General features: G+C 37.6%; 1 protein-coding gene across 1 annotated transcript; it reads left to right on the forward strand.

Moving 5' to 3' along the window:
• Positions 1-785: 785 nt before the first annotated feature.
• On the forward strand, positions 786-21565 carry LOC137396668 (monoacylglycerol lipase ABHD2-like). Its single transcript, XM_068082984.1, has 10 exons — positions 786-909; positions 9670-9798; positions 10193-10362; positions 10600-10782; positions 11920-12103; positions 18680-18895; positions 19135-19204; positions 19621-19705; positions 20101-20259; positions 21104-21565. Exons 2-10 carry the CDS (start codon positions 9683-9685, stop codon positions 21235-21237), a joined length of 1317 nt encoding a protein of 438 aa, XP_067939085.1. The 5' UTR covers positions 786-909; positions 9670-9682; the 3' UTR covers positions 21238-21565.
• Positions 21566-27125: the final 5560 nt, after the last annotated feature.

Genomic DNA, 27125 nt, shown 5'->3' on the forward strand with positions numbered 1-27125 from the left:
CTCGAGTTTTTGACAAATGGCCTAAATTTTCGCCCGAAATTACCTTTTCTACAAAAGGCCTAAAATTCGACGATTAGTCTTTCGGCAAATGCGTATTTCGACTAATAGAATTTCGGCGAAATCACCATACGTCATCTGAACTTGTTCATATTTCTAAACAACAACACTCAAAAAAGTTCTTCAGTAATAACAATGCTACGTATACAGCCCCACAATAATATGGAGCTTTATAGTGCCCCGAGTTTGCAACCCAAGTTGATAAACCGAGTTATACGGTGTTTACAACTTGTAAACATAAGTTTGTAAACATAAGGTGCAATATCCTGTTATTGCGGTAGCATAACCGTAGATCTGGTTATATTAACAATGGTACATTGGCAATCACCCGTTAGTTAATAGAAATTAAACTATGGATGTACTGTAAAACTAGAACTTATGGCAAATTTATAAAGATTTATAGTACCCGGTGTTCTATGTTATATTTACGAACCGGGAAAAAAGATTTTCCCTGGTTTGCAGAAGCCGAGTTCTTCAAATTGGGTAATACGCCCATTGATTACTTGTTTCTAAGCAACATGATCATCGTTTTCGCTAACTAATAAATAACCTTGACTAGGTGCAGATCTTTGTCCAAAAAGCGGTCTCAGTATCGCATATTTAGGGGAGTCATTGGTGTGTATATCTTACAAACCAATGACGCATAAATAGGTGGGATAGTAAGTACGCCGCTTTCATATACAGTAAACGCTGACTGGTAATGCTACTATTTTTAAGGAAGTTGACAGTAAATTCGCTTTAGGGAAAGAATAGTTCGTTGAAATCTCCACAGTTTCGTTAAATCGTTATCGTGAAGTGCATACGCAAACATGGAAACAAAAGTACCAAGAGGCTAGAAAAAGTATTAAATGAGTAAGAATGATGACAATGGCACACTTTATTAAAATTACCACATTTGGTAAACGTGATAACCATACTCTGAGCTCATTCGTTTGTGTAGCTGAATGCTTCAGAAATAACATAAGACTAGGATGACAAGACTAGGATAAGACTGGGATTTAGTGAATGCATATTCTCTTTGGGCTTACTTTGTAGAATGTTAAGAAAGTAGGCTAATGTTCTATAGTTATTACTGTACTTCATTCCATCGATTCCCCATACTGTTCAAGTTATTTCGAGTGCAACATCCGTACATTATGCAGAGACAGCAGCTGAGTAGGTAGAGATATAGGGCTATTTTTACCTTTATAAGATGTTAAAGCTATTAGAAAGCTACTCTTTATTTTTGATATTTTATATTGGCGATTTTACAGTTGTTTGGTACAATTCTATGAACCAACACTGACGATTTTCAAGAGAAAAATTGCTTTACTGTTTAGTTGATACAAAGCTTTATGTAGTAAACAATAAGTTTGCTCAAGTCTGAAGCCTCGTCTGAAGCCTCGTCTGAAGTTTGCTGTGTCTGAAGCTGAACACATCCTTTGGTTCAGCTTTCTAACCTAATATGAAACCCAAACTAATATGAAATTTGTGGTCTCGGGGTCTATAACGGCTGGCCCACAAACAACAGGTTAGTGTTCAATTCTCCAAAAAGGCTTTTGGTGGTGACAGAAGCAGTATCCAAATTTAAATTGTTCTCTGCAGCTGTGCATGTTTCTAGTGGTCGAGGTTCCGTTGCTACTAGACTCAGACATGTCCAGCCAAGATCACGTAGTCATTATTTGCATAATAATGACTCTTACAAGCACTCACCCTCTGCTTGCAGTAAGTTACACAAAATCAAAATAAGGTATTAAAATTGGTCTTCGAAAGATTGTTCAACCAGAATAGGAAATCCCTGTCAAAAAGACAGACTCTTAGAGCTTGTGACGAGTTTGTTTGTGGATTGTATACTCTGTATCATTCTCTCTCGACATAAATAATTTTGTTTATTGCCCGCTTTTTAGCAGACAGCGTCAATAACAATCCAGAATACATCCTAATTACCATTTTTTGTTGCAACGCTCAGGTCGTTAGATGAACCAGAGTACTCTTCGCAGTCTAGCTAGGTCCATGGCATTAGTTGTGAGAGCATAATTCTACTAAGTAGCTCAGGGTTCTCAGATATAGCCTACAGCAGTCATAAGGGCTTTTCCTATTCAATGTTACCATTATATTTTTGTATCGCATTTTGTGTGGTTATGGGGTTGGTGTGAGCAAGATAAGTGTTAAAACATCGAATAACAGAATTATATTTTATTTCACATGTCTAGCGCTATGTTGGGCTCTACTGGAAGAACGCACGACACTCAGACCTCATTTAGGTCGTCATAATACAATTACGTGTATACACAACATCTCCTTTCTTAGGTTCAAAAGAGTATGAAAACCATTTAACATAAAGTAACTGATGGTCCTGCTAATATAAAGATAATGATACTATCGTTAAGTGACTAGAGCATATGAGTATAATGTAGCTATCTGATTAGCGTTATTGAGTAAACTAAATATCTCTTGTAAATTGTCCATAAGCAGTCGGTATCCTTTATACTCCTTGGTAATTAGTTACAAATTCTTCATACTTCTTTGGCCTAGCCTTGACCCTTATAGGTCTGCCCATTGAATGCCTGGCATCAGACGTCTGGCTGGCTGGATTGGCCTGACATTGACCTGTGCCCTCCGCACACAGAACGCCTGACGCTGTCTGTGGTGTTAGACTGGCTGGATTGGCCTGACATAGACCTGTGCCCTCTGCGCCTGAAGACACCACAAATGAGTCTTGTCCTTTTTGTAGTTCCACCAGAGCACTCCTGTTCCGACGCACCTGTCCTTGAGGGGTCTGTACCAGTACTGACCGCTGACTTGCGGTGTCGGTTACTGTTCCTTCCCTGGCCATGTTCCTGATAAACACTCGAGATCCAGTGTCCAGGGTTGGTAACTGGTGTGCTCGGTGTCGCCTATCAAAGCTTTCTTGAGTCCTCATGTTGATGGACAACTCCTTGTCTTGAATTTGTGTCCTCTGCATAGGCTTGACTTTCAAATTCCCTGGATAGTTTGGAAGTGTTGTCTGCAGCATTCGTCCCATTAAAAGCTCAGATGGCGTATAGCCGTTTTCTAACGGAGTGGCGCGGTAAATCATCAAGCTCAAATAGAAGTCAGAACTCTTCTTCCACATACGTTTGACTGTACCAACTGCACGTTCTGCTGCACCGTTACCTCTAGGGTATCTAGGTGAGCTCGTCATATGTGTGAAGCCATAGGATTTTGCAGACTCCTGGAAATCCTTAGAAGCAAACTGTGGTCCATTGTCAGAGATAATCTGATCCGGAATACCATGAGTAGAGAAAATAGATTTCATAGCTGTGATAGTAGTGAGTGATCCCATAGAGCTAAGCTCTCAAACCTCAATCCATCTACTGTTGTAGTCTATGACCAACAGGAATTGTTTCTTGTTGTATTCAAAAAGGTCAGCTCCTAATCTTTGCCAAGGTCTATCTGGTAAGGTGGTTGGACAGAGTGGTTCTGTCGGCGTAGGTTAGTTTATTCTACATAATTGGCATTGCTGAACCATTTCTTTGATCTGTGAAATCATAAAAGGCCACCAAACAGCCTTTCTGACACGTCCTTGGCATTTTACAATACCTTGGTGCGCCTGGTAGATCTGTTCGAGCGCCTTCAGTTGTAAACCTGTAGGAACAACCATCCTGTCATCATAGAGTAAGAAGCCTTTCACGCATGTAAGATGATTTTGTTGGTTCCAGTATGGATGTATCGCAGTATTAGCATCTGTCTTGTATGGCGGCCATCCTCTGTTACAGTAGTAAGTCACCTGTTGACAGATTGGGTCTTTCTCCTGTGCTGAACGTATCTCATTCACTAGATGGCTGTGAACAAGTAAGTCTTCTACTGCCATTGAGCTGCTAGCTTCGATCTCCTCTACAAGTAGTATTTCCTTGGTTGTCGGCGGGCCTACAGGTGCTCTAGATAATGCATCAGCAATGTTATTCCGACATCCTTGAACATATACTACTGCAGGAGCATATCTCATGAGTTTTAGCTGCATCCTTGATTTTGCTATCTGGTACTTGATCTATATCTTTGGTAGTTAAGGTGGGCACTAATGGTCTATGATCAGTTTCCATAGTAAATTGTAGACCTCTTACATATTGATCAAAACGCTGGCAAGCCCAGACAACTCCAAGAGCTTCCTTCTCTATGACGGCATAGTTCTTTTCAGTCTATGTAAGTGATCTCGAAGCGTAGATGACAGGCCTCTTTGTTCCGTCCTTTTGGATCTGGAACATGGTAGCCCCCAACCCGTCATTGCTGGCGTCTGTAGCAATAATAGTTTTCAGCTTAAGATCATAATGAGCTATGGTTCCTGCTGGAGTCAACGCTGCTTTGATTTTGTTAAACGCTGATTCCTGCGCTGGTCCCCAAAGCCATTCTTTCTTCTCCTTGAGTAGCTCTCTCATAGGTGCATTAGAAGTTGCCAAGTGTGGTATGAATTTAGCCATCTGGTTGAGCATTCCATTTATTTTCCTCAACTCAGTTTTGTTAGTGGGTGCTGGAAAGTCCTGTATAGCTTGGACCTTAGCCGGGTCTGGTCTCACTCCATTAGCTTCTACAACATGTCCTAGGAAGTTTAAGGTACGCTCCCTAAACTGACACTTGTTCATATTCAGAGTGAGTTCTGACTGTTGAAGTGTTTCTAAGACTTTCTCTAGGGCCTTATCATGACTTCATCTTTTCCATGTACAAGGATGTCATCCATATGGCACGTGACACCTTCAATACCACACAGTACCCTAGACATTGCCCTTTGGAATATCTCTGGTGCGCTGGAGATACCGAATGGAAGACGGTTGAAGTAATACCTTCCAAATGGTGATAAGAAAGTTGTAAGTCGTGTAGAAGCCCATCGAGGTTGATTTGCCAGAAGCCGCTGTTAGCATCGAGCTTTGAAAATAACCTGCTGTTGCTAAGCTGACTCAGACTCTCCTCTACGGTAGCCATGGGGTGTATCTCCCTTCTCACCGCATTGTTCAGACCAGTGAGATCAACACAGTCGGACATCTCCAGACGGTTTAACTACTGTTACTAACCCACTACACCATTCAGTGGCTCCTGTAACTGGCGATAACACTCCTTGATCTACCATTCATTCGAGCTGCTTCGTGGCCTTTTCTCTAAGCGGATGTGGTATGTTCCTTGGAGTATATATGCATCGAGGCTTGATATCATCTTTTAGTGATATCTGGTAAGTATATCCTTTCAACAAACCCAAGCCTGTAAACAATCCTGGAAATTTAGAGTGTATCGCATCTTTAGCAGTGACAAATCGGTTCTCCTGAACATTGCAAGTCACTAAATTTAGTGCTGAGCAAGCAGATCTACTGAATAATGAGGTAGGTTGATCTCGTATGACATAAGCAGTCTCCTGGTGAGTTTTATCTTCATATGTAAGTTTAGCCTGGAAGGTTCCAACAACATTAATTTGCTTCTTTCCTGGTCCTAGTAATTCTATTACTTGTTTGTTCAGACGAATGTTGTTTAGCCACGGTTTGGTTGAACTTACTATGGTTCCATCTGCACCTGTATCTAGTTTGAACAGAGTCTGGTGACCATTGACGTTGACCTTTGCATTCCAGCTATTTACTTCTCCAATCACAAGCTCTCCAGTGAAAAGGTAATCTGAAACTGGTCTGGTAGCCACTTCATGGACAGATTTGCTTCTACAAAATTTGGCCCAGTGCCCTTGCCTATTGCAAATTTTTCATGCAGAATTCAAGGCGGGACAACTCTGTTTAGGGAGGCTCTTTTCCACACCTAGCACACTGTTTCTTGTCGGCGTGCATTGTTGAGTTCTGTGGTTTCTTTCTCTCAGTTGTAGCTCGACTTTGGGTGTTTGGCACAGGTGTGAAAGTTTTATTTGAACTCTTTTTTATTCTCACTGCATTTACTGTTTGAACGCTAGCTGCCCCCATCGACTTCATAGCTGAAGAAGTGACCTGACTCCTACACAATCGCACAGCAGCTTCTAATGTCAGTGTGCTACCTTGGGAAATCAACTTTTTTTTATGTCGTCTCCCTTTATGCCTAAAACTATTCTGTCTCTGATTAACTCATCCAGTGGTGTTTCACCGTCTCCACCCACTCGTTGAAAATTATATCTACATCTACCTGCTAATGCTCTAATATCTGCGTAGAATGAATCAAAAGCCTCCTCTGGCAACTGATTCCTAGTATTAAAGTAATATCTTTCATGAATGATATTTCGTTCTCCAACACAATATTGTTCGAGAATATTTAATATCGATGTACAACTCTGATCAGTTATGTATGCAGCTGATGAATCAACAACTTTAGTGGCATCAGAGCCAGCAGTATATAATAATAGTTCACTTTGATACTCTGCACTTTTATTTGCGAGTCTAGAAAGTACAAAAAATGAACGCCAACAGCTCCTAAACACACGGAAGTTGGCACAACCAATAGCACAACCACCATGGCTGGCTGCTACCCATAGTACAATCACCCTGGTTGGCTCGATCATTGTTTAATACCAAAGCAGCCGGTGGGTCTATTCTAGTTATATGTCTATCATTATTCTTCACAATAATTTGGTGTGCTCCTGCACCCTCCGATTCGTGATCACTATCACCCATACAAAATTTTCGCTGCCACCATGTGTTGTTATGGGGTTAATGTGAGCAAGATAAGTGTTAAAGCATCGGATAACAGGATTATATTTTATTTCACGCGTCTAGCGCCAAGTTGGGCTCTACCGGAAGAACGCACGACACTCATACCTCATTTAGGTCGTTATAATACAATTACGTGTATACACAACACATTTGGCATTAAGTTTTAAAAAAACTCATCCAAGCATTTGAGTGTTAATATTACTACTCATTGTACAAGTTGTACACCGCAGTGCGTATTCGTCCTTTAAAGTGAAGTACCATGTGAAGCTGTTATGTACCCAACCGTAACGTATTGCTTGAGCTGTATATTAAAGAACTTGTTAACAATTACTTTTATAAATACCTGGTTTTGTATTCTAACTGCTATTTTTATTCTTTTAAATTTGATGATTAGTAAAATTGTTTATCATGCAAAACTGTTGTTGGATCGAGCTTAATATGTCTGGACAAAGTGCCCAGCATCCCGCCAGCATATTAAATATTCTAAAAACTGTAATGACTGAATCGAGTTTACTTGGCGGCAGAATTATTTAGTTGTTATTTTTATTATTTACTTGCACTCATTCGCAGGCTCATTGGCTGCTACCCATAGTACAACCACCATGGTTGGCCGCTACCAATAGTACAACCACCATGATTGGTTGCTACCCATAGCACAACCACCATGGTTGGCTGCTACCCATAGTACAACCACCATGAATGGTTGCTACCCATAGCACAACCACCATGGTTGGCTGCTACCCATAGTACAACTACCATGGTTGGCTGCTACCCATAGTACAACCACCATGGTTGGTTGCTACCCATAGTACAACCACCTTGATTTGCTGCTACCCATAGTACAACCACCATGAATGGTTGCTACCCATAGCACAACCACCATGGTTGGCTGCTACCCATAGTACAACTACCATGGTTGGCTGCTACCAATAGTACAACCACCATGGTTGGCTGCTACCCATAGCACAACCACCATGGTTGGCTGCTACCCATAGTACAACCACCATGAATGGTTGCTACCCATAGCACAACCACCATGGTTGGCTGCTACCCATAGTTCAACTACCATGGTTGGCTGCTACCCATAGTACAACCACCATGGTTGGTTGCTACCCATAGTACAACCATCTTGATTTGCTGCTACCCATAGTACAATTACCCTGGTTGGCTGCTACCCATAGCACAACCATCATGGTTGGTTGCTACCCATAGCTCAACCACCATGGTTGGCTGCTACCCATAGTACAACCACCATGATTGGTTGCTACCCATAGCACAACCACCATGGTTGGCTGCTACCCATAGCACAGCCACCATGGTTGGCTACTACCCATAGTACAACCACCATGGTTGGCTGCTACCCATAGTACAACCACCATGGTTGGCTGCTACCCATAGCACAACCACCTTGGTTGGCTGCTACCCATAGTACAACTACCATGGTTGGCTGCTACCCATAGTACAACCACCTTGGTTAGATGCTACCAATAGCACAACCACCATGGCTGGCTGCTACCCTTAGTACAACCACCTTGGTTGGCTGCTACCCATAGTACAACCATCATGGCTCACTGCTACCCATAATACAACCACCATGGTTGGCTGCTACCAATAGCACAACCACCATGGTTGGCTGCTACCAATAGCACAACCACCATGGTTGGCTGCTACCCATAGTACAACCACCATGATTGATTGCTACCCATAGCACAACCACCATGGTTGGCTGCTACCCATAGCACAACTACTTTGGTTGGCTGCTACCCATAGTACAACCACCTTGGTTAGATGCTACCAATAGCACAACCACCATGGCTGGCTGCTATCCATAGTACAATCACCCTGGTTGGCTGCTACCCATAGTACAACCACCTTGATTTGCTGCTACCCATAGTACAACTACCATGATTGGTACCACATCATTATTTCAGCATTTTAATGCTTTCAAGCATTTCAATGCTTTTAATCTCGTACAGAGTATACAACGTTTTGAACTCTAACCTTTGAACTCTAACCTTGTACAGTATGTACAAGCAGGTCCTCTGATCCTGGACCATATTAACAACTTTCTGTCAACTGAAATATCACAATTATTTTGTATTAAATATAATCTAAAGTATAATCAAGCTATAAATAAGCTATAATCAAGCTCTAAACTTTCAGAACTTGATGAGAAAATTAAAATAGAGTGAATAATTTTTTTCGCACTCTTTTAAAGAAGTGATGGTTTAGAGATAACCGGATAATGATTGCAGTACATCGAGTCTGATTGAGTGTATATTTTTTCTAAATAGAAAGACTAGTAGTTTTATTGTGAAGCTTTTGTTGTGGAAAAGAAAAATTTTTCTAGCTTTGTCTGTTTTTTGTCATTCTAATCTCTAATTACTGAGAATTTCAACCAAGGTGTCATTAGAAGCAAATGTCTTGTCAGCATCCATTTTTCGTTTTTCAGTCGGTTAGAAGTGCCCTCAGTATTTTGTATGTATCTCAACAACTAATAACCCGATCAATTTGAAACTTGAGAATTAGGCTGAAAACTGACTACGCGCAAAGCGACGAAAATTTCTTAAACCAAAAAAAGACAGAAACCAAAAAACAAAAAAAAAGCCAAACTACAAAAATTATAATTGCTCGAATAGGTATTTTGACGATATCTCAAGAACTAGTAAACCAACAAACTTAAAAGTTGAGAATTATGCTGAAAACACACGGTTTGGACATACGATGTCACATAAACCGGAAGTGCACAAAAACTCAAATATTCAGCCGAGTTTACTTGGCTGAATAGTTTAAGTTTAATAGAAAGTTTAGGCTCAAGTGGGAAAACAACTCCCTGCATTATTTTAGACTCAGGCTTCAAGGTGCTATATCTCTGTTAATAGTAAAAGTTCTCGATAATTTGTTTTTACAAAAACTGGTTAACCACATACTTTTGCTTTATTATCTGCAACTTGTGACAAGCTGTAAAATTTGTTTGCTTTTAAAGGTGATTAAAAAGTATGTTTGGGAATCGTGGTCACCCGCCATGCCTTGTGTACAGCGGTAGTGCAGAAGGAGAAGACACCAATCATTATATGGAGAAGCTCATTAGCCTTTGTTCCATTCTTTCAGAACGGTGACTATTATACGCCTAAGCATCATTATTCTACAATGTTTCGCACTATTTTGTTTTTGCTTAAATTGTTTAACAATTCTCAGATTCAGGTTTTATTATAATCGTTTTGTTAGGATATGTTCACACGGATCATGTAAACATGATCCGAAACAAAAATGTTGCGAAGTTTTTGATTAGGGGAGACAACTTCTATTCATTATCATTTAATTTGCGGGAAAACATTTCAGCCACTTATCGTGTAGTTAGTTTTGTGTTAACACTGTTGACATGTTTGCATAAATATTTTGTCGTGTCGTTTTCAATGAAGGGAGACATTGTTCATTCATTATCACGTCATTTCCTGTAGAAACGCCCCTGTAGCCGCTTATGAGAGTATTGATTGCTATGATGACAGGTATGTGCCTCCCGCTGTCTGGGGCAAAAGTGGACACATTCAGACAGCAATATACAGCATTAAACAAAGTCGACCTGGCCTAGATCTTGGGGAACAAAAAAGAGTGAGAAAGTATGTGACACTAGAAGATGGCAGTAGGGTCAGCTATGATTTGTTCCCTCCTGCCTCAGGTAATTTAATTAGCATGTTTCTGGTTTCATTCATGTTGACTTTGTTTTGCGCTTCTTCAACACGTTATTTCAACATGAAATCATTTGCGCCGGTGGCAAATATCTCCTGAATGGGTGAGCAATAAAATATTCCCTGTCCTTCATTCATGCAGCTGTATGTTAAAGAGATAGCATAAGTCTAGGATTAAATTAATGCTTTTTTCTTTGTGCTTTTACAAATGATATCTACAATTGTAGTCTCTCACTCAGCCAGTGATGACATCACGCTAGTCGTCTGTCCAGGGCTGGCCAACAGTAGTGAGAATCTTTACATCAAAGCTTTCGCTTTTCAAGCAACTAGTTTGGGGTATCGTGTAGCAGTCCTTAACCTTCTGGGAGTTCTTGATCAGCCACTGACAACTCCCAGAATATTCAATTTGGGTAAGTTAGCAATTTATATATATGTTTCTCAAAGTATGTCCGTGTGTGGTATGTCTGTCTGCATTCTGGCTATAGCTATTATTAAAATAACTGTAGCTGGACAACAATGCAGACGCAAAGTCATGGCTTACCGCCATTAGAAGCCTAGCTTATTAAGCAGCTTACTGGAATTTTCCATTGGCAATGTGCCTGGCTAATGACTTGAAGGTTACAGTTGCTTGACAAAGCTTTAAAACCTTTACAGTTGTTTTTATTTTTCTCCTAATTTATTTCAACCACACAATACACTTCTCTCATGTTATGTAGTTTGAAAGTTAGAATAGGGAATCAATTTTTTGTCCAAAGACTTTTTTATTACCCAAGCAACGCAGCTAGTTACCAGCGCAGCTAGTTCTTTACTATAAAAGCCATGTTTTTCTATTCATTCGAAACCTTGGTCAGTCGGATTTTAGGAAAAAAGATTGCTGTGTTCAGGATTTGAACTGGCAACCATCAGCTCAAAAGACTTACACATTTACCACTGCACCAATCATTTGCCTAACATTTTACAGAGGTTATAGTGCGTATTCTTATTTTCTGTGCTTTTTAGACACACCTGACAGCCTCTCACACCAGACTAGATTGTCAGGTACTAGGTTTTATAGAAAGCACGTTATTTACAAACAAGATTTTTTGAATTATCAGATATTTTTACCGGTTATTCACTTTTTCTTTTTCAGCACAACTGTCATTGCCATCATTAAGGTTATCTGTAAAACTTAATTGCTTTTGTGGCAATCAAACATTTTAGCAATATTTGGTAATAAGTTTCTTTTTATTTGATTAGATGAAAAGACTCACTAAACTTGCTATGAATCACTCTATGAATCACTCTATGAATCACTCTTTGTCTCATGAAAGGAAAATGTGTCACTGCATGGTTAAATGTACCAACATTAATACCAAGGAGCTTCTAGCGTGGTAGCAATGAGCTTACAGGGTGGTCACAATGAGTTTACAGTGTAGTGACAAATCAGTGTAAGTGAATTTATACTACAAAACACTCTCAGATGAGATTCAAAAATGCAAGTCACTATTGTTAGGTTTGTCCAGATGAAGATATATCCCATATGATGGGCATAATCTGTCTCTATTTAGGCTCTACTGAAGAATACAGCGCTATGGTAAGAAGTGTCACTCAAAAGCATCCAAATAGCAAGTTGATTGCTGTTGGTTTCTCTCTCGGTGCCAACATTGTCTGCAAATACTTTGGGGAAAATCCAAGCAACCAGCGAGATTTTATTTGTGCAGTGTCCTTGTGCCAAGGCTATGACTTTAACAGGTAATACAACTTAGAGTAGTATCCTTGTATCAGAGCTATGACTTTAACATGTAATACAACTTAGAGTAGTTTCCTTGGATCAGAGCTATGACTTTAACATGTAATACAACTTAGAGTAGTGTCCTTGTGCCAAGGCTATGACTTTAACAGGTAATACAACTTAGAGTAGTGTCCTTGTATCAGAGCTATGACTTTAACAGGTAATACAACTTAGAGTAGTGTCCTTGTATCAGAGCTATGACTTTAACATGTAATACAACTTAGAGTAGTATCCTTGTATCAGAGCTATGACTTTAACAGGTAATACAATTTAGAGTAGTGTCCTTGTATCAGGGCTATGACTTTAACATGTAATACAACTTAGAGTAGTATCCTTGTATCAGAGCTATGACTTTAACAGGTAATACAATTTAGAGTAGTGTCCTTGTATCAGAGCTATGACTTTAACAGGTAATACAACTTAGAGTAGTGTCCTTGTATCAGAGCTATGACTTTAACATGTAATACAACTTAGAGTAGTGTCCTTGTATCAGAGCTATGACTTTAACAGGTAATACAACTTAGAGTAGTATCCTTGTATCAAGGCTATGACTTTAACATGTAATACAACTTAGAGTAGTGTCCTTGTATCAGAGCTATGACTTTAACAGGTAATACAATTTAGAGTAGTGTCCTCGTATCAGAGCTATGACTTTAACAGGTAATACAACTTAGAGTAGTGTCCTTGTATCAGAGCTATGACTTTAACATGTAATACAACTTAGAGTAGTTTCCTTGTATCAGAGCTATGACTTTAACAGGTAATACAATTTAGAGTAGTATCCTTGTATCAGGGCTATGACTTTAACATGTAATACAATTTAGAGTAGTATCCTTGTATCAGAGCTATGACATTAGCATGTAATACAACTTAGAGTAGTGTCCTTGTATCAGAGCTATGACATTAGCATGTAATACAACTTAGAGTAGTGTCCTTGTATCAGAGCTATGACTTTAACAGGTAATACAATTTAGAGTAGTGTCCTCGTATCAGAGCTATGACTTTAACATGTAATACAACTTAGAGTAGTATCCTTGTATCAAGGCTATGACTTTAACATGTAATACAACTTAGAGTAGTGTCCTTGTATCAGAGCTATGACTTTAACAGGTAATACAATTTAGAGTAGTGTCCTCGTATCAGAGCTATGACTTTAACAGGTAATACAACTTAGAGTAGTGTCCTTGTATCAGAGCTATGACTTTAACATGTAATACAACTTAGAGTAGTTTCCTTGTATCAGAGCTATGACTTTAACAGGTAATACAATTTAGAGTAGTATCCTTGTATCAGGGCTATGACTTTAACATGTAATACAATTTAGAGTAGTATCCTTGTATCAGAGCTATGACATTAGCATGTAATACAACTTAGAGTAGTGTCCTTGTATCAGAGCTATGACTTTAACATGTAATACAACTTAGAGTAGTTTCCTTGTATCAGAGCTATGACTTTAACAGGTAATACAATTTAGAGTAGTATCCTTGTATCAGGGCTATGACTTTAACATGTAATACAATTTAGAGTAGTATCCTTGTATCAGAGCTATGACATTAGCATGTAATACAACTTAGAGTAGTGTCCTTGTATCAGAGCTATGACATTAGCATGTAATACAACTTAGAGTAGTGTCCTTGTATCAGAGCTATGACTTTAACAGGTAATACAATTTAGAGTAGTGTCCTTGTATCAGAGCTATGACTTTAACAGGTAATACAACTTAGAGTAGTGTCCTTGTATCAGGGCTATGACTTTAACATGTAATACAACTTAGAGTAGTTTCCTTGTATCAGAGCTATGACTTTAACATGTAATACAACTTAGAGTAGTATCCTTGTATCAGAGCTATGACTTTAACAGGTAATACAATTTAGAGTAGTGTCCTTGTATCAGAGCTATGACTTTAACAGGTAATACAACTTAGAGTAGTGTCCTTGTATCAGAGCTATGACTTTAACATGTAATACAACTTAGAGTAGTGTCCTTGTATCAGAGCTATGACTTTAACAGGTAATACAATTTAGAGTAGTGTCCTCGTATCAGAGCTATGACTTTAACATGTAATACAACTTAGAGTAGTATCCTTGTATCAGAGCTATGACTTTAACATGTAATACAACTTAGAGTAGTATCCTTGTATCAGAGCTATGACTTTAACATGTAATACAACTTAGAGTAGTGTCCTTGTATCAGGGCTATGACTTTAACAGGTAATACAATTTAGAGTAGTGTCCTTGTATCAGAGCTATGACTTTAACAGGTAATACAACTTAGAGTAGTGTCCTTGTATCAGAGCTATGACTTTAACATGTAATACAACTTAGAGTAGTGTCCTTGTATCAGAGCTATGACTTTAACAGGTAATACAATTTAGAGTAGTGTCCTCGTATCAGAGCTATGACTTTAACATGTAATACAACTTAGAGTAGTATCCTTGTATCAGAGCTATGACTTTAACATGTAATACAACTTAGAGTAGTATCCTTGTATCAGAGCTATGACTTTAACAGGTAATACAATTTAGAGTAGTGTCCTTGTATCAGGGCTATGACTTTAACATGTAATACAACTTAGAGTAGTGTCCTTGTATCAGAGCTATGACTTTAACATGTAATACAACTTAGAGTAGTGTCCTTGTATCAGAGCTATGACATTAGCATGTAATACAACTTAGAGTAGTGTCCTTGTATCAGAGCTATGACATTAGCATGTAATACAACTTAGAGTAGTGTCCTTGTATCAGGGCTATGACTTTAACATGTAATACAACTTAGAGTAGTGTCCTCGTATCAGAGCTATGACTTTAACATGTAATACAACTTAGAGTAGTGTCCTTGTATCAGAGCTATGACTTTAACAGGTAATACAATTTAGAGTAGTGTCCTCGTATCAGAGCTATGACTTTAACATGTAATACAACTTAGAGTAGTATCCTTGTATCAGAGCTATGACTTTAACATGTAATACAACTTAGAGTAGTATCCTTGTATCAGAGCTATGACTTTAACAGGTAATACAATTTAGAGTAGTGTCCTTGTATCAGGGCTATGACTTTAACATGTAATACAACTTAGAGTAGTGTCCTTGTATCAGAGCTATGACTTTAACATGTAATACAACTTAGAGTAGTGTCCTTGTATCAGAGCTATGACATTAGCATGTAATACAACTTAGAGTAGTATCCTTGTATCAGAGCTATGACTTTAACAGGTAATACAATTTAGAGTAGTGTCCTTGTATCAGAGCTATGACTTTAACAGGTAATACAACTTAGAGTAGTGTCCTTGTATCAGGGCTATGACTTTAACATGTAATACAACTTAGAGTAGTGTCCTTGTATCAGAGCTATGACTTTAACAGGTAATACAATTTAGAGTAGTGTCCTTGTATCAGAGCTATGACTTTAACAGGTAATACAACTTAGAGTAGTGTCCTTGTATCAGGGCTATGACTTTAACATGTAATACAACTTAGAGTAGTATCCTTGTATCAGAGCTATGACTTTAACAGGTAATACAATTTAGAGTAGTTTCCTTGTATCAGAGCTATGACTTTAACATGTAATACAACTTAGAGTAGTTTCCTTGTATCAGAGCTATGACTTTAACATGTAATACAACTTAGAGTAGTGTCCTTGTATCAGAGCTATGACTTTAACAGGTAATACAATTTAGAGTAGTGTCCTTGTATCAGAGCTATGACTTTAACAGGTAATACAACTTAGAGTAGTGTCCTTGTATCAGGGCTATGACTTTAACATGTAATACAACTTAGAGTAGTATCCTTGTATCAGAGCTATGACTTTAACAGGTAATACAATTTAGAGTAGTTTCCTTGTATCAGAGCTATGACTTTAACATGTAATACAACTTAGAGTAGTGTCCTTGTATCAGAGCTATGACTTTAACAGGTAATACAACTTAGAGTAGTGTCCTTGTATCAGGGCTATGACTTTAACATGTAATACAACTTAGAGTAGTGTCCTTGTATCAGGGCTATGACTTTAACATGTAATACAACTTAGAGTAGTGTCCTTATATCAGAGCTATGACATTAGCATGTAATAAAACTTAGAGTAGTGTCCTTGTATCAGAGCTATGACTTTAACATGTAATCCAACTTAGAGTAGTGTCCTTGTATCAGAGCTATGACTTTAACATGTAATACAACTTAGAGTAGTATCCTTGTATCAGAGCTATGACTTTAACATGTAATACAACTTAGAGTAGTATCCTTGTATCAGGGCTATGACTTTAACATGTAATACAACTTAGAGTAGTGTCCTTATATCAGAGCTATGACATTAGCATGTAATAAAACTTAGAGTAGTGTCCTTGTATCAGAGCTATGACTTTAACATGTAATCCAACTTATAGTAGTGTCCTCGTATCAGAGCTATGACTTTAACATGTAATCCAACTTAGAGTAGTGTCCTTGTATCAGAGCTATGACTTTAACATGTAATACAACTTAGAGTAGTTTCCTTGTATTAGAGCTATGACTTTAACATGTCATACAACTTAGAGTAGTATCCTTGTATCAAGGCTATGACTTTAACATGTAATACAACTTAGAGTAGTGTCCTTGTATCAGAGCTATGACTTTAACATGTAATACAACTTAGAGTAGTGTCCTTGTATCAGAGCTATGACTTTAACATGTAATACAACTTAGAGTAGTGTCCTTGTATCAGAGCTATGACTTTAACAGGTAATACAACTTAGAGTAGTATCCTTGTATCAGAGCTATGACTTTAACATGTAATACAACATAGAGTAGTATCCTTGTATCAGGGCTATGACTTTAACATGTAATACAACTTAGAGTAGTGTCCTTGTATCAAGGCTATGACTTTAACATGTAATACAACTTAGAGTAGTGTCCTTGTATCAAGGCTATGACTTTAACATGTAATACAACTTAGAGTAGTGTCCTTGTATCAGAGCTATGACTTTAACATGTAATACAACTTAGAGTAGTTTCCTTGTATTAGAGCTATGACTTTAACATGTCATACAACTTAGAGTAGTATCCTTGTATCAGAGCTATGACTTTAACATGTAATCCAACTTAGAGTAGTATCCTTGTATCAGAGCTATGACTTTAACATGTAATACAACTTAGAGTAGTATCCTTGTATCAGAGCTATGACATTAGCATGTAATAAAACTTAGAGTAGTGTCCTTGTATCAGAGCTATGACTTTAACATGTAATCCAACTTAGAGTAGTGTCCTTGTATCAGAGCTATGACTTTAACATGTAATACAACTTAGAGTAGTTTCCTTGTATTAGAGCTATGACTTTAACATGTAATACAACTTAGAGTAGTATCCTTGTATCAGAGCTATGACATTAGCATGTAATAAAACTTAGAGTAGTGTCCTTGTATCAGAGCTATGACTTTAACATGTAATCCAACTTAGAGTAGTGTCCTTGTATCAGAGCTATGACTTTAACATGTAATACAACTTAGAGTAGTTTCCTTGTATTAGAGCTATGACTTTAACATGTAATACAACTTAGAGTAGTTTCCTTGTATTAGAGCTATGACTTTAACATGTAATCCAACTTAGAGTAGTGTCCTTGTATCAGAGCTATGACTTTAACATGTAATACAACTTAGAGTAGTTTCCTTGTATTAGAGCTATGACTTTAACATGTAATACAACTTAGAGTAGTGTCCTTGTATCAGAGCTATGACTTTAACATGTCATACAACTTAGAGTAGTATCCTTGTATCAGAGCTATGACTTTAACATGTAATCCAACTTAGAGTAGTGTCCTTGTATCAGAGCTATGACTTTAACATGTAATACAACTTAGAGTAGTATCCTTGTATCAGAGCTATGACATTAGCATGTAATAAAACTTAGAGTAGTGTCCTTGTATCAGAGCTATGACTTTAACATGTAATCCAACTTAGAGTAGTGTCCTTGTATCAGAGCTATGACTTTAACATGTAATACAACTTAGAGTAGTTTCCTTGTATTAGAGCTATGACTTTAACAGGTAATACAACTTAGAGTAGTGTCCTTGTATCAGAGCTATGACTTTAACATGTAATACAACTTAGAGTAGTATCCTTGTATCAGAGCTATGACTTTAACATGTAATACAACTTAGAGTAGTATCCTTGTATCAAGGCTATGACTTTAACATGTAATACAACTTAGAGTAGTGTCCTTGTATCAGAGCTATGACTTTTTATTGACATTAGTCAATAAAAAGCTGTTTAATTTGGTTTAAATAATATTGCAAAAACTCAAAATGCCGTTAGACAGTCCTTTGTTGTAAGCTTGTTGTAAACAGAGTTGTAACCTTGGAGTTGCAATTCAAAAGATGGATGATGTGTATGTAAATATGGATGTGTAGGTAAATATGGATGTGTAGGTAAAGATGGATGTGTAGGTAAAGATGGATGTGTAGGTAAAGATGAATGTGTAGGTAAAGATGGATGTGTAGGTAAAGATGGATGTGTAGGTAAAGATGGATGACATGCAGGTAGAGGTAGAGATTAATTTTATGCTGATTGCAGAATGAGAGAGAAAATGAAGACTTGGTCAAAGCTTAGGAAATTTTATGCAATGCAGCTGAGCAAGAAGGTGAAATCCGTTATCCTCAGCAACTGGGATTATATTAAAACTGCTCTCATTGTCAGCGATGGGCAGATAACTGCTCCATCTCAAGATGATCTACATGAAAAGGTGAAGAATAGTAATCTGATGCCTGTTGTAGATGAACTAGTAACCATGTGAGTAGATCTATGTAATGAGCACTCTATGATTATAAGTAGAGTAATAAGTACTCTATGATCATGGGTTGTGTTTCTAGTTCATTCACCAGAAACATCCATCACACTAGATTCGACTCACTGTTTTCTGTAAATTTTGGCTCATGTCTGATGAATTCACCAATAAAGTTGTAAATTCGTTTCTTTCTCTCCGTATGGTGTCATGCTTATGAAACTTTTTTCAATACTTTTTGTTGTAGAAAGCTAACAGGCCATGAGAGTGTTGATGAGTACTACAGGTGGGCAAGTTCAAAGCATTACCTTGGAAATGTAAGCACATGCCCTATATAGTTGAGGAGCTCCATCCTATTTCAAGCCTTTTCTTTTTGGGTTTTTGTAACTCTGTGACTAAGGCTATATATAACCTCATCATCACAGAATTGTAGCTCATATTCTATGATCATCTCTCATAAAAATGTGCTTTTATGTCACCGCAGAAGCTTCCCTTGAAGGCATTTTTTACACTTTTCATTTTAATCATAAATATGTCATATAGGTCATTTCTTTTCCATTTCATGGAACAGATCTCAACTCCTGACTGTGACTATCTGACTGTATGGGGTTGATGATAGCTGTTACAGATCGATTTACCATATGACTGGTAATATCTGTTACAAATAGACTAGCCATATGACTGATAATACATACAGATACATTAACTATATGACTGGTAATATCTGTTACAGATGGAGCTGCCTACACTGTTTGTTAATGCTCTAGATGATCCACTTTTCTGCAGGGAGCTGTATAAACACCCTATAAATAAAGCCAGTAAGTACATATTGAGCAGTTGTTTGCAAATTAGACCACCTTACGTGATTCCTGCTTCCATGAGTGACAAGATGTTTCAGGGCAGTTGATCGTCTGCTATTTTGGCAGCACGGATAACCTCATGTTTGTCCCAACTCCTTTTCTGTATTTAGTTTCTGTCAGCTAGTCTCAGATCACTAAAATGAGCTGGCTTTAAAATAACTGCGCTTTCCCCCACCAGCTCCTCCACCACTGCTCTTTTCCCCATCAGTTCCTCCACCACTGCTTGTCTCCCCCACCAGCTCCTCCACCACTGCTTGTCTCCCAACCAAACTGTTTCTAGTGAGTCATTAATTTTAGTTATTACCAGAATACATCGCATGCAAACATGACTCATTGACTCCGTGTTTTTGCAGAAAGCCATAGACAATCACTGACAGTTCTCACTAAACATGGTGGCCATCTTGGATTTTTTACAAAAACTGGTAACAGTTTTGTTGATTCAAGCACATGGATAGAACGAATGGTGTTGCAGTATGTGGCAGCCATGGCTCAAATCCACAAGCATATTACAAGTAAGTCAGTGTACAAGTAAGTCATTGTATGACTAAGTCGCTTATGGTAAGTCACCAATGAGTGAGTCACCAATATGTAAGTCAGTTAACATATTTTTTGTAACCAAATGGTCTCACTTGACATTTGCCGCATGAGATTTTGAGGTCTACTTGCTAACATTACACATTGCACCATAGACATATAGAGCCATAGACACAGAGTCATAAACATGTAGAGCCATAAACAAAGAGAGCTTTAGACATGTAGAGCCATAGAAAAATAGATCCATAGATGTTCCGAGCCATAGGCACATAGAGCTATGGAGCCATAAACATATCGAGTCATAGACATATTGAGTCATAGAGAGTCATAGACATGTAGAGCCATGATAGACATTCATCTTGCAATAACAAAAAAGTTGATAATAATGACATCAATTATTAAATTCCCACATAATATAGCTTCCCAATTTTTGCTAACTTCCCATATCAATGTAGACCGAGCTCCAGCAATTACTACCATATAACAGTTATACCTTATTTTACAGGAGATCAATAATATTGTAGTTGAACAGCTGTTGAAAATATTGGGACAAGACGAAAAAATCAGTAAAGCAACTGTACAGGGATTTTATGGTGTCAATATTGATAAAACTATGAATTCACATCAAACCTAGTCACCAATGTGAGCCTTCTATTATAATTAAATTTGGCTTCATTATAAGTTAGCTCAGATTCTGAACAAAGTGTTGATAGGAGTCAAATGGAAGTTAGAGTGGCACATATAGAGGTAGCAGGACTTGGCAAGTATGAAGCATTAACAAGGTAAATATACATGTACAACCTTACAAACTTTGCATTGTAGGTATCCCTGCAACTGTGTCAGTGATTGAAAGCGATTTCAATAGCTATACTAAAACGCATAATGGCAGGGAGAGACCAGCGGAGTATCCTGTTATACAAAGATATACAGGTCGTCCCTTACAAACAGATGTATGACCATTGAGTGGACATTTCTTAGCTAACAATTTTATTGTTACAGCAGCATTCCAACAGCAGCATTCCAACAGCAGTATTCCAACAGCATTGTTTTTATTTAACATAATCAGAGTACAAATTATTTTTTTATTACATTAATGATATATTGCCTTACATGTGATCGCTAAACAATGGATCTCAAAAAACTTTCTGTGTTTGGATATTTTATATTTCTATTTTCTATGCCATCTAACATTCCACATTTTTATTTTTAGAGGTTTTATTAGACCACAATTTTGTACCAAGTCATTTGATGATTTTATATTTTCCTGTGAGCTGATAAACTGTTTGATCAACAAAGTGAGGAAAATTACATGACACTACAGGCCCTTTCACATGTCAACACACTACAGGTCCTTTCACATGTCATCACGCTACAGGCCCTTTCACATGTCAACACGCTACAGGCCCTTTAACATGTCAACACGCTACAGGCCGTTTAACATACCAACACGCTACAGGCCCTTTCACATGCCAACACGCTACAGGCCCTTTAACATGACAACACACTACAGGCCCTTTCACATGCCAACACACTACAGGCCCTTTCACATGACAACACACTACCGGCACTTTCACATGCCAACACACTACAGGCCCTTTCACATGACAACACACTACCGGCACTTTCACATGTCTACACACTACAGACCCTTCTACATGACAACACACTACCCGCCCTTTCACATGCCAACACCCTACAAGACCTTTCACATGCCAACACACTATATGTACAGGCCCTTTCTCATGCCAACACACTGCAGGCCCTTTAACATGCCAACACGCTACAGACCCTTTCACATGCCAACACGCTACAGGCCCTTTCTCATGCTAGCAGACTACAGGCCCTTTCACATGCCAATAAGAGATTAAATGGAGACTCATCACAAAGGATGCAGTCGCTCAAGTCATGAATATACTGGTCAACAGATTTGGAATCCATTAGAACTGCGCAATTGCAGTATATAGTCACCAAGTAGTGCAGACTAATATTGCAGTGCATAGACGAATTTCATTAGACATTGACTGCTACTGCACTCCTTTACTGCAAGTTGTCCTCTGCTATCTACAGCGTATTTACTTATCTTACCACTCGTGTCCGGTCTCGGCAGAATCGAGTGTGTTACTACCGTCTCCTAAGACATTCGGACTGCAGAAATAAGCATGCTGCGTTCATGCAAGAGCTAATTCCAAACATATGCATGACGGAAACACGCGCTGGCGACTCATCCAATGCATCCAGCAATGCAGTAGGTAAAACCGCCACTGTACTAATACTGTTTACTGCACAATAAAAATAGTTGCAAAACTACATGCATTGTGACATATTAGGCTTATCTAGAGGTGCGCTATTACTGCTTTATACATAGCCTACACATGCACTATGAGTCATACTTGATGACATCATGTACAAGTAGCTTTTCTGGTGTAATAACGTCCATTGCTGACCTAATGAGGACAAAAATAGAATGCTCAAGAAAGGTTCACCAGGAAGTCATTTCATCATGATTTCATAATGCTGGCTTATATAAGATGCTGTGCCTTGGTTGAACATGTCATTTGCAATTGAGCCAATTAATGCAGTGGCATTAATGCAGTGGCCAATTAATGCAGCTAGCAATGGTATCTTCAACAAAATAAACCATTCCCAGAGTTACAATGGAAGCCTCGCAAAGTAAACGAAATACAAACAAATCTACAAGAGAATTCCAAGATGAGTGGACCCTGGCATATGCATTCATTTTTAGGCATGGCAAACCGCAATGTCTATTGTGCTAGGAAACAATCCCCGCTAACAAGAAGACAAACATCAAACGACATTTTGAGACGAAGCACAGAGAGTTTACTGCAACATTTACACTGGGATCTTCAACTAGACATCAAAAGCTAGACAAACTCCAAAAATCACTAACTTCTTCAGAAAATATGCCAGTTTGTTGCTCATTGTATTCCTAGGTGGCCATAATTTAAACATAGTAAGTTTTAAGCAGGCCAAGTAATCTATTTGTTGTCTTTCCCTGGTGCATGTAATATATTATTTATACTTATTATTGTAACTGAAACAGGTGCTCTTAAATTTAGTTTTAAAAGACAAGTGTCAAGCTATAACAATTAATCTTCTATGTACACATGTACATGTATGTATATTTATGAATATAAATGTAAATATACATATACACTATATGGTTACAACTCAAAACCATGTAACTCTGTAGCTAGCTCTTTTTGCAAGACTTGAAATGACTCACCTTGGCAGGACCTGGATATCCACCTTAAATAATACAAGATACACTTTAAAATGCTCTAATTTTGCTCTTAATTCTCAAAATTTTCCCTGGGAGGGCGCTGTGGCTCTCCTCCCAGACCCTCCCCGCATGGCTGAGTCAGGCCCTCTGGCAACTACTAGATGACAGTCTCCAGACCATGTTTTTTTTACAATACAGCCCTGTATACATATGAAGCAATATCAGCAAAATGGCTGGCAGTGGGTCGATAGCTAAATTTGTACATGGACGCAAGTGAAAGGGTTATGTATTGAAATTGTGGCAATTCATAGACAATACAACATTGAATAAGAAGCACTTACCTTTTTGATATGGAAATTTAGTAGGTGAGAACTGCGTTTTTTCCAGTGGCCGCAAGAAACAAACGTTTACGTGACCTTCTCGGTACACGTTGGCAGTAAATATTAATTACATGTAAATTACTACTCATTAATTTATTTTATTTAATGAGTAGTACATTTGTATAGCTGTATAGACACCTTTGTATAGGCCGCAGAACTCAAAACTGCTACGGCAGCAACTTTGCTGTTTAAAACAGAACAGTGCCGTTGGGCACTGTAAAGAGGCGCACTAACCGGAGATTCGTGTTAATGCACCCTAGCGGTGAAAGAAAAAACCACAGAATAGCCTTATATAAGCCGCATGGTTCAAACCATCAGAAAAAGTAACGGCTAATAGTCCAAAAAGTACGGTACTCTATAAGGTGGACACACACACACAACGATTGCCGTTTATATAGTATGTAGATATATTTAATTAGCTGTGCTACACGGCGTTGCCTGGGTAATAAAACAGTCTTTGGTCAGAAAATTAATTTGTATTTAACATATAACAACATTTGCCATTCTAACTTTCAAACTACATATCATGAGAAAAGTGTTTTGTGTAGTTGAAATAAATTGGGAGAGAAAATAAAAACAACTGTAAAGGTTTTCAAACTTTGTCAAACAACTTTTAAACTTCATAGCATGAAGAAAATGTTTCGTGCTGGTCAAATACTTTAAAAAAATAAAACGACTATAAAAAGGTTTAGATGTAAATGTAAAATAATTAGCAAGTAATAACTAAAGTAGGTCGATATTGCTATGATTACAATAAAAGATGATTCGGTAATGATACAATTAATACGAACTAAAAAACAAAATAAAAATCCTGAATATATAGAATTAATAATAACAATTCTTGCATAGAAGTGTGTGTGTATAAAAAAGGTTACTGTTCCACCAGAAGCTATCCATCAAAACTTGGACTACGACGATACTGGTACCTCTCGATACCGATATAAATGTGAAAATGATATATCATACTGGCTTTTTTCACGGAGACAATATAACTGTCTGCGCGAGAAGAGTTGGCCTTGACCCCAATTATAGTAATTGAACCTTAGGAAAATAAGTTCATAACAAGGGCATCGTAACACGTGGCCACATGGGTAAAATAATCAGCGTGTGCTATAGCTTTATCTATAGCCGGAATGACAGGACCACGGACAGACATACTTTGAGAAATATCTATATCTATAATCTATATATATATTTCTCAAAGTATGTTCGTATGTCGAATATCTGTCTGTCATTTCGGTTATAGCTATTGTTAGAATAGCTGTAGCTGGACAACAATGCTGATGCATTATTTCAGCAATGCTGATGCAACTAGCTTACTGGAATTACTAGCTTACTTAGTTTATAAGCTGATTTGTAACACGAGGGCAACACCGGGAGGCATAGCTAGTATGTGTATATAGATGACACACAGAGCATCTTTCAGTTTAAGGAATTAGTCTATACCTTTATGTTTAACGTTACAAATTTATGCAAATGCGTGTATATATGGCGTAAATAAACTCACATTATGCAAAGTTTATGCCTCTCTTTGATCGGGTGATCAGCAAAAGCAATAAAATTTTATCTAAGAATATAATTATTGGTGAAAAAAGACAATACCTTAATTCATGAGTGAATATAGCAGATGTTCACCAAACTCGCTCAAAAGCCGAAGTAGTTATTAAGTTGACAGGGCAACTCCAAAGAGTAAACTAAACCATCCGGTAGCTATAAAGTGTCGTTATACATCTTTGAGCTTTTCATGACAACAAGTAACAAGTGGTTTAGCATAATATCTAAAGAACAAACAGAGAAATTTGTAGAGATAAAAACATATGATGTTAGCATGGCAGCTAGTGAAGGTCAAAGCAAATAGATTGATGTATGTGGCGGCTGATTAACATCATCAACCATCACTTTCATCGCTGCTCTAATCGTCTTCATGGTAACCTTTGTAGGCAACTGAGCCAAGAGAATAGTGGTAAATGGAGGTTTAGTTAAAAAGATAATGATGGTCAAAACCATTGTTATCAAGCTATTAGTCGAATTCATAGAATATTAGTTAAAATTGAAGGTTATTGAAAAGACTTATCTTTTAACACTATCATCTCGCTACAAAACTTAACAATTAGGCCTACACATCTAGCCGTAGCATCACAATTATGCCACCCCGAATGATTTCACTATATATAACCTGTAAAACAAATAAAAATGCAGGTCAGTAAAGTTGTGGTAGCTTTCAACAAACCAAATTTTACATAGCGATTTAGATATTGAATCAAAGAAACACACAATATGCTGTACATGTACTGGTATATATGTATATTATTAAGGAACACACAATATGCTGTACATGTACTGGTATATATGTATATTATTAAGAAACACACAATATGCTGTACATGTACTGGTATATATGTATATTATTAAGAAACACACAATATGCTGTACATGTAATGGTATATATGTATATTATTAAGAAACACACAATATGCTGTACATGTACTGGTATATATGTATATTATTAAGAAACACACAATATGCTGTACATGTACTGGTATATATGTATATTATTAAGAAACACACAATATGCTGTACATGTACTGGTATATATGTATATTATTAAGAAACACACAATATGCTGTACATGTACTGGTATATATGTATTCTATTAAGCCCATATGTGGCAGAGTTTTATAGAAACAAACAAATTGCATGCATATCAAAATTGTGTGGGAAGTATTTTTACGGTACGCAATTATAACATAGCTCTGTTAAGATTGTCTGTTATAAAATTCTAAAACTCAACTAAGGCTACTTTATATATAAATTTAGTAAACAGATAAAAACTTAATATTAATATTATAATTGATAATATATTTGTACAATGTTAATATTTTTGAGTAAATGACTTGAGTTTTTGACTAATAACCTAAATTTTTGACCAAGACTACACTTGTTGACAAAAAGGCTCCAATTTCGACAAATGGGTTTTATGGAATGTGTATTTCGGTCAACATAATTTTGGCACAATCACTATAAACCAGAATAGCTATAACTAGTTCCCCAGCCCCCATCTCCCCAATAAAAACTGACAGACGAGCAAAAAGCCTAAACAGTGGCCCAAAGAGTTGTGACACCTGAATTCCACCAATGCACGAGTCTAATACAAATCACTGAAAGTATAACCAACGTCAACTCTTCAGAATGAGTCAGTTTTTTGCTACAAAACCACTTATGG

Source organism: Watersipora subatra, chromosome 5 (genome assembly GCF_963576615.1).
Source record: "Watersipora subatra chromosome 5, tzWatSuba1.1, whole genome shotgun sequence".
Lineage (NCBI taxonomy): Eukaryota > Metazoa > Bryozoa > Gymnolaemata > Cheilostomatida > Watersiporidae > Watersipora > Watersipora subatra.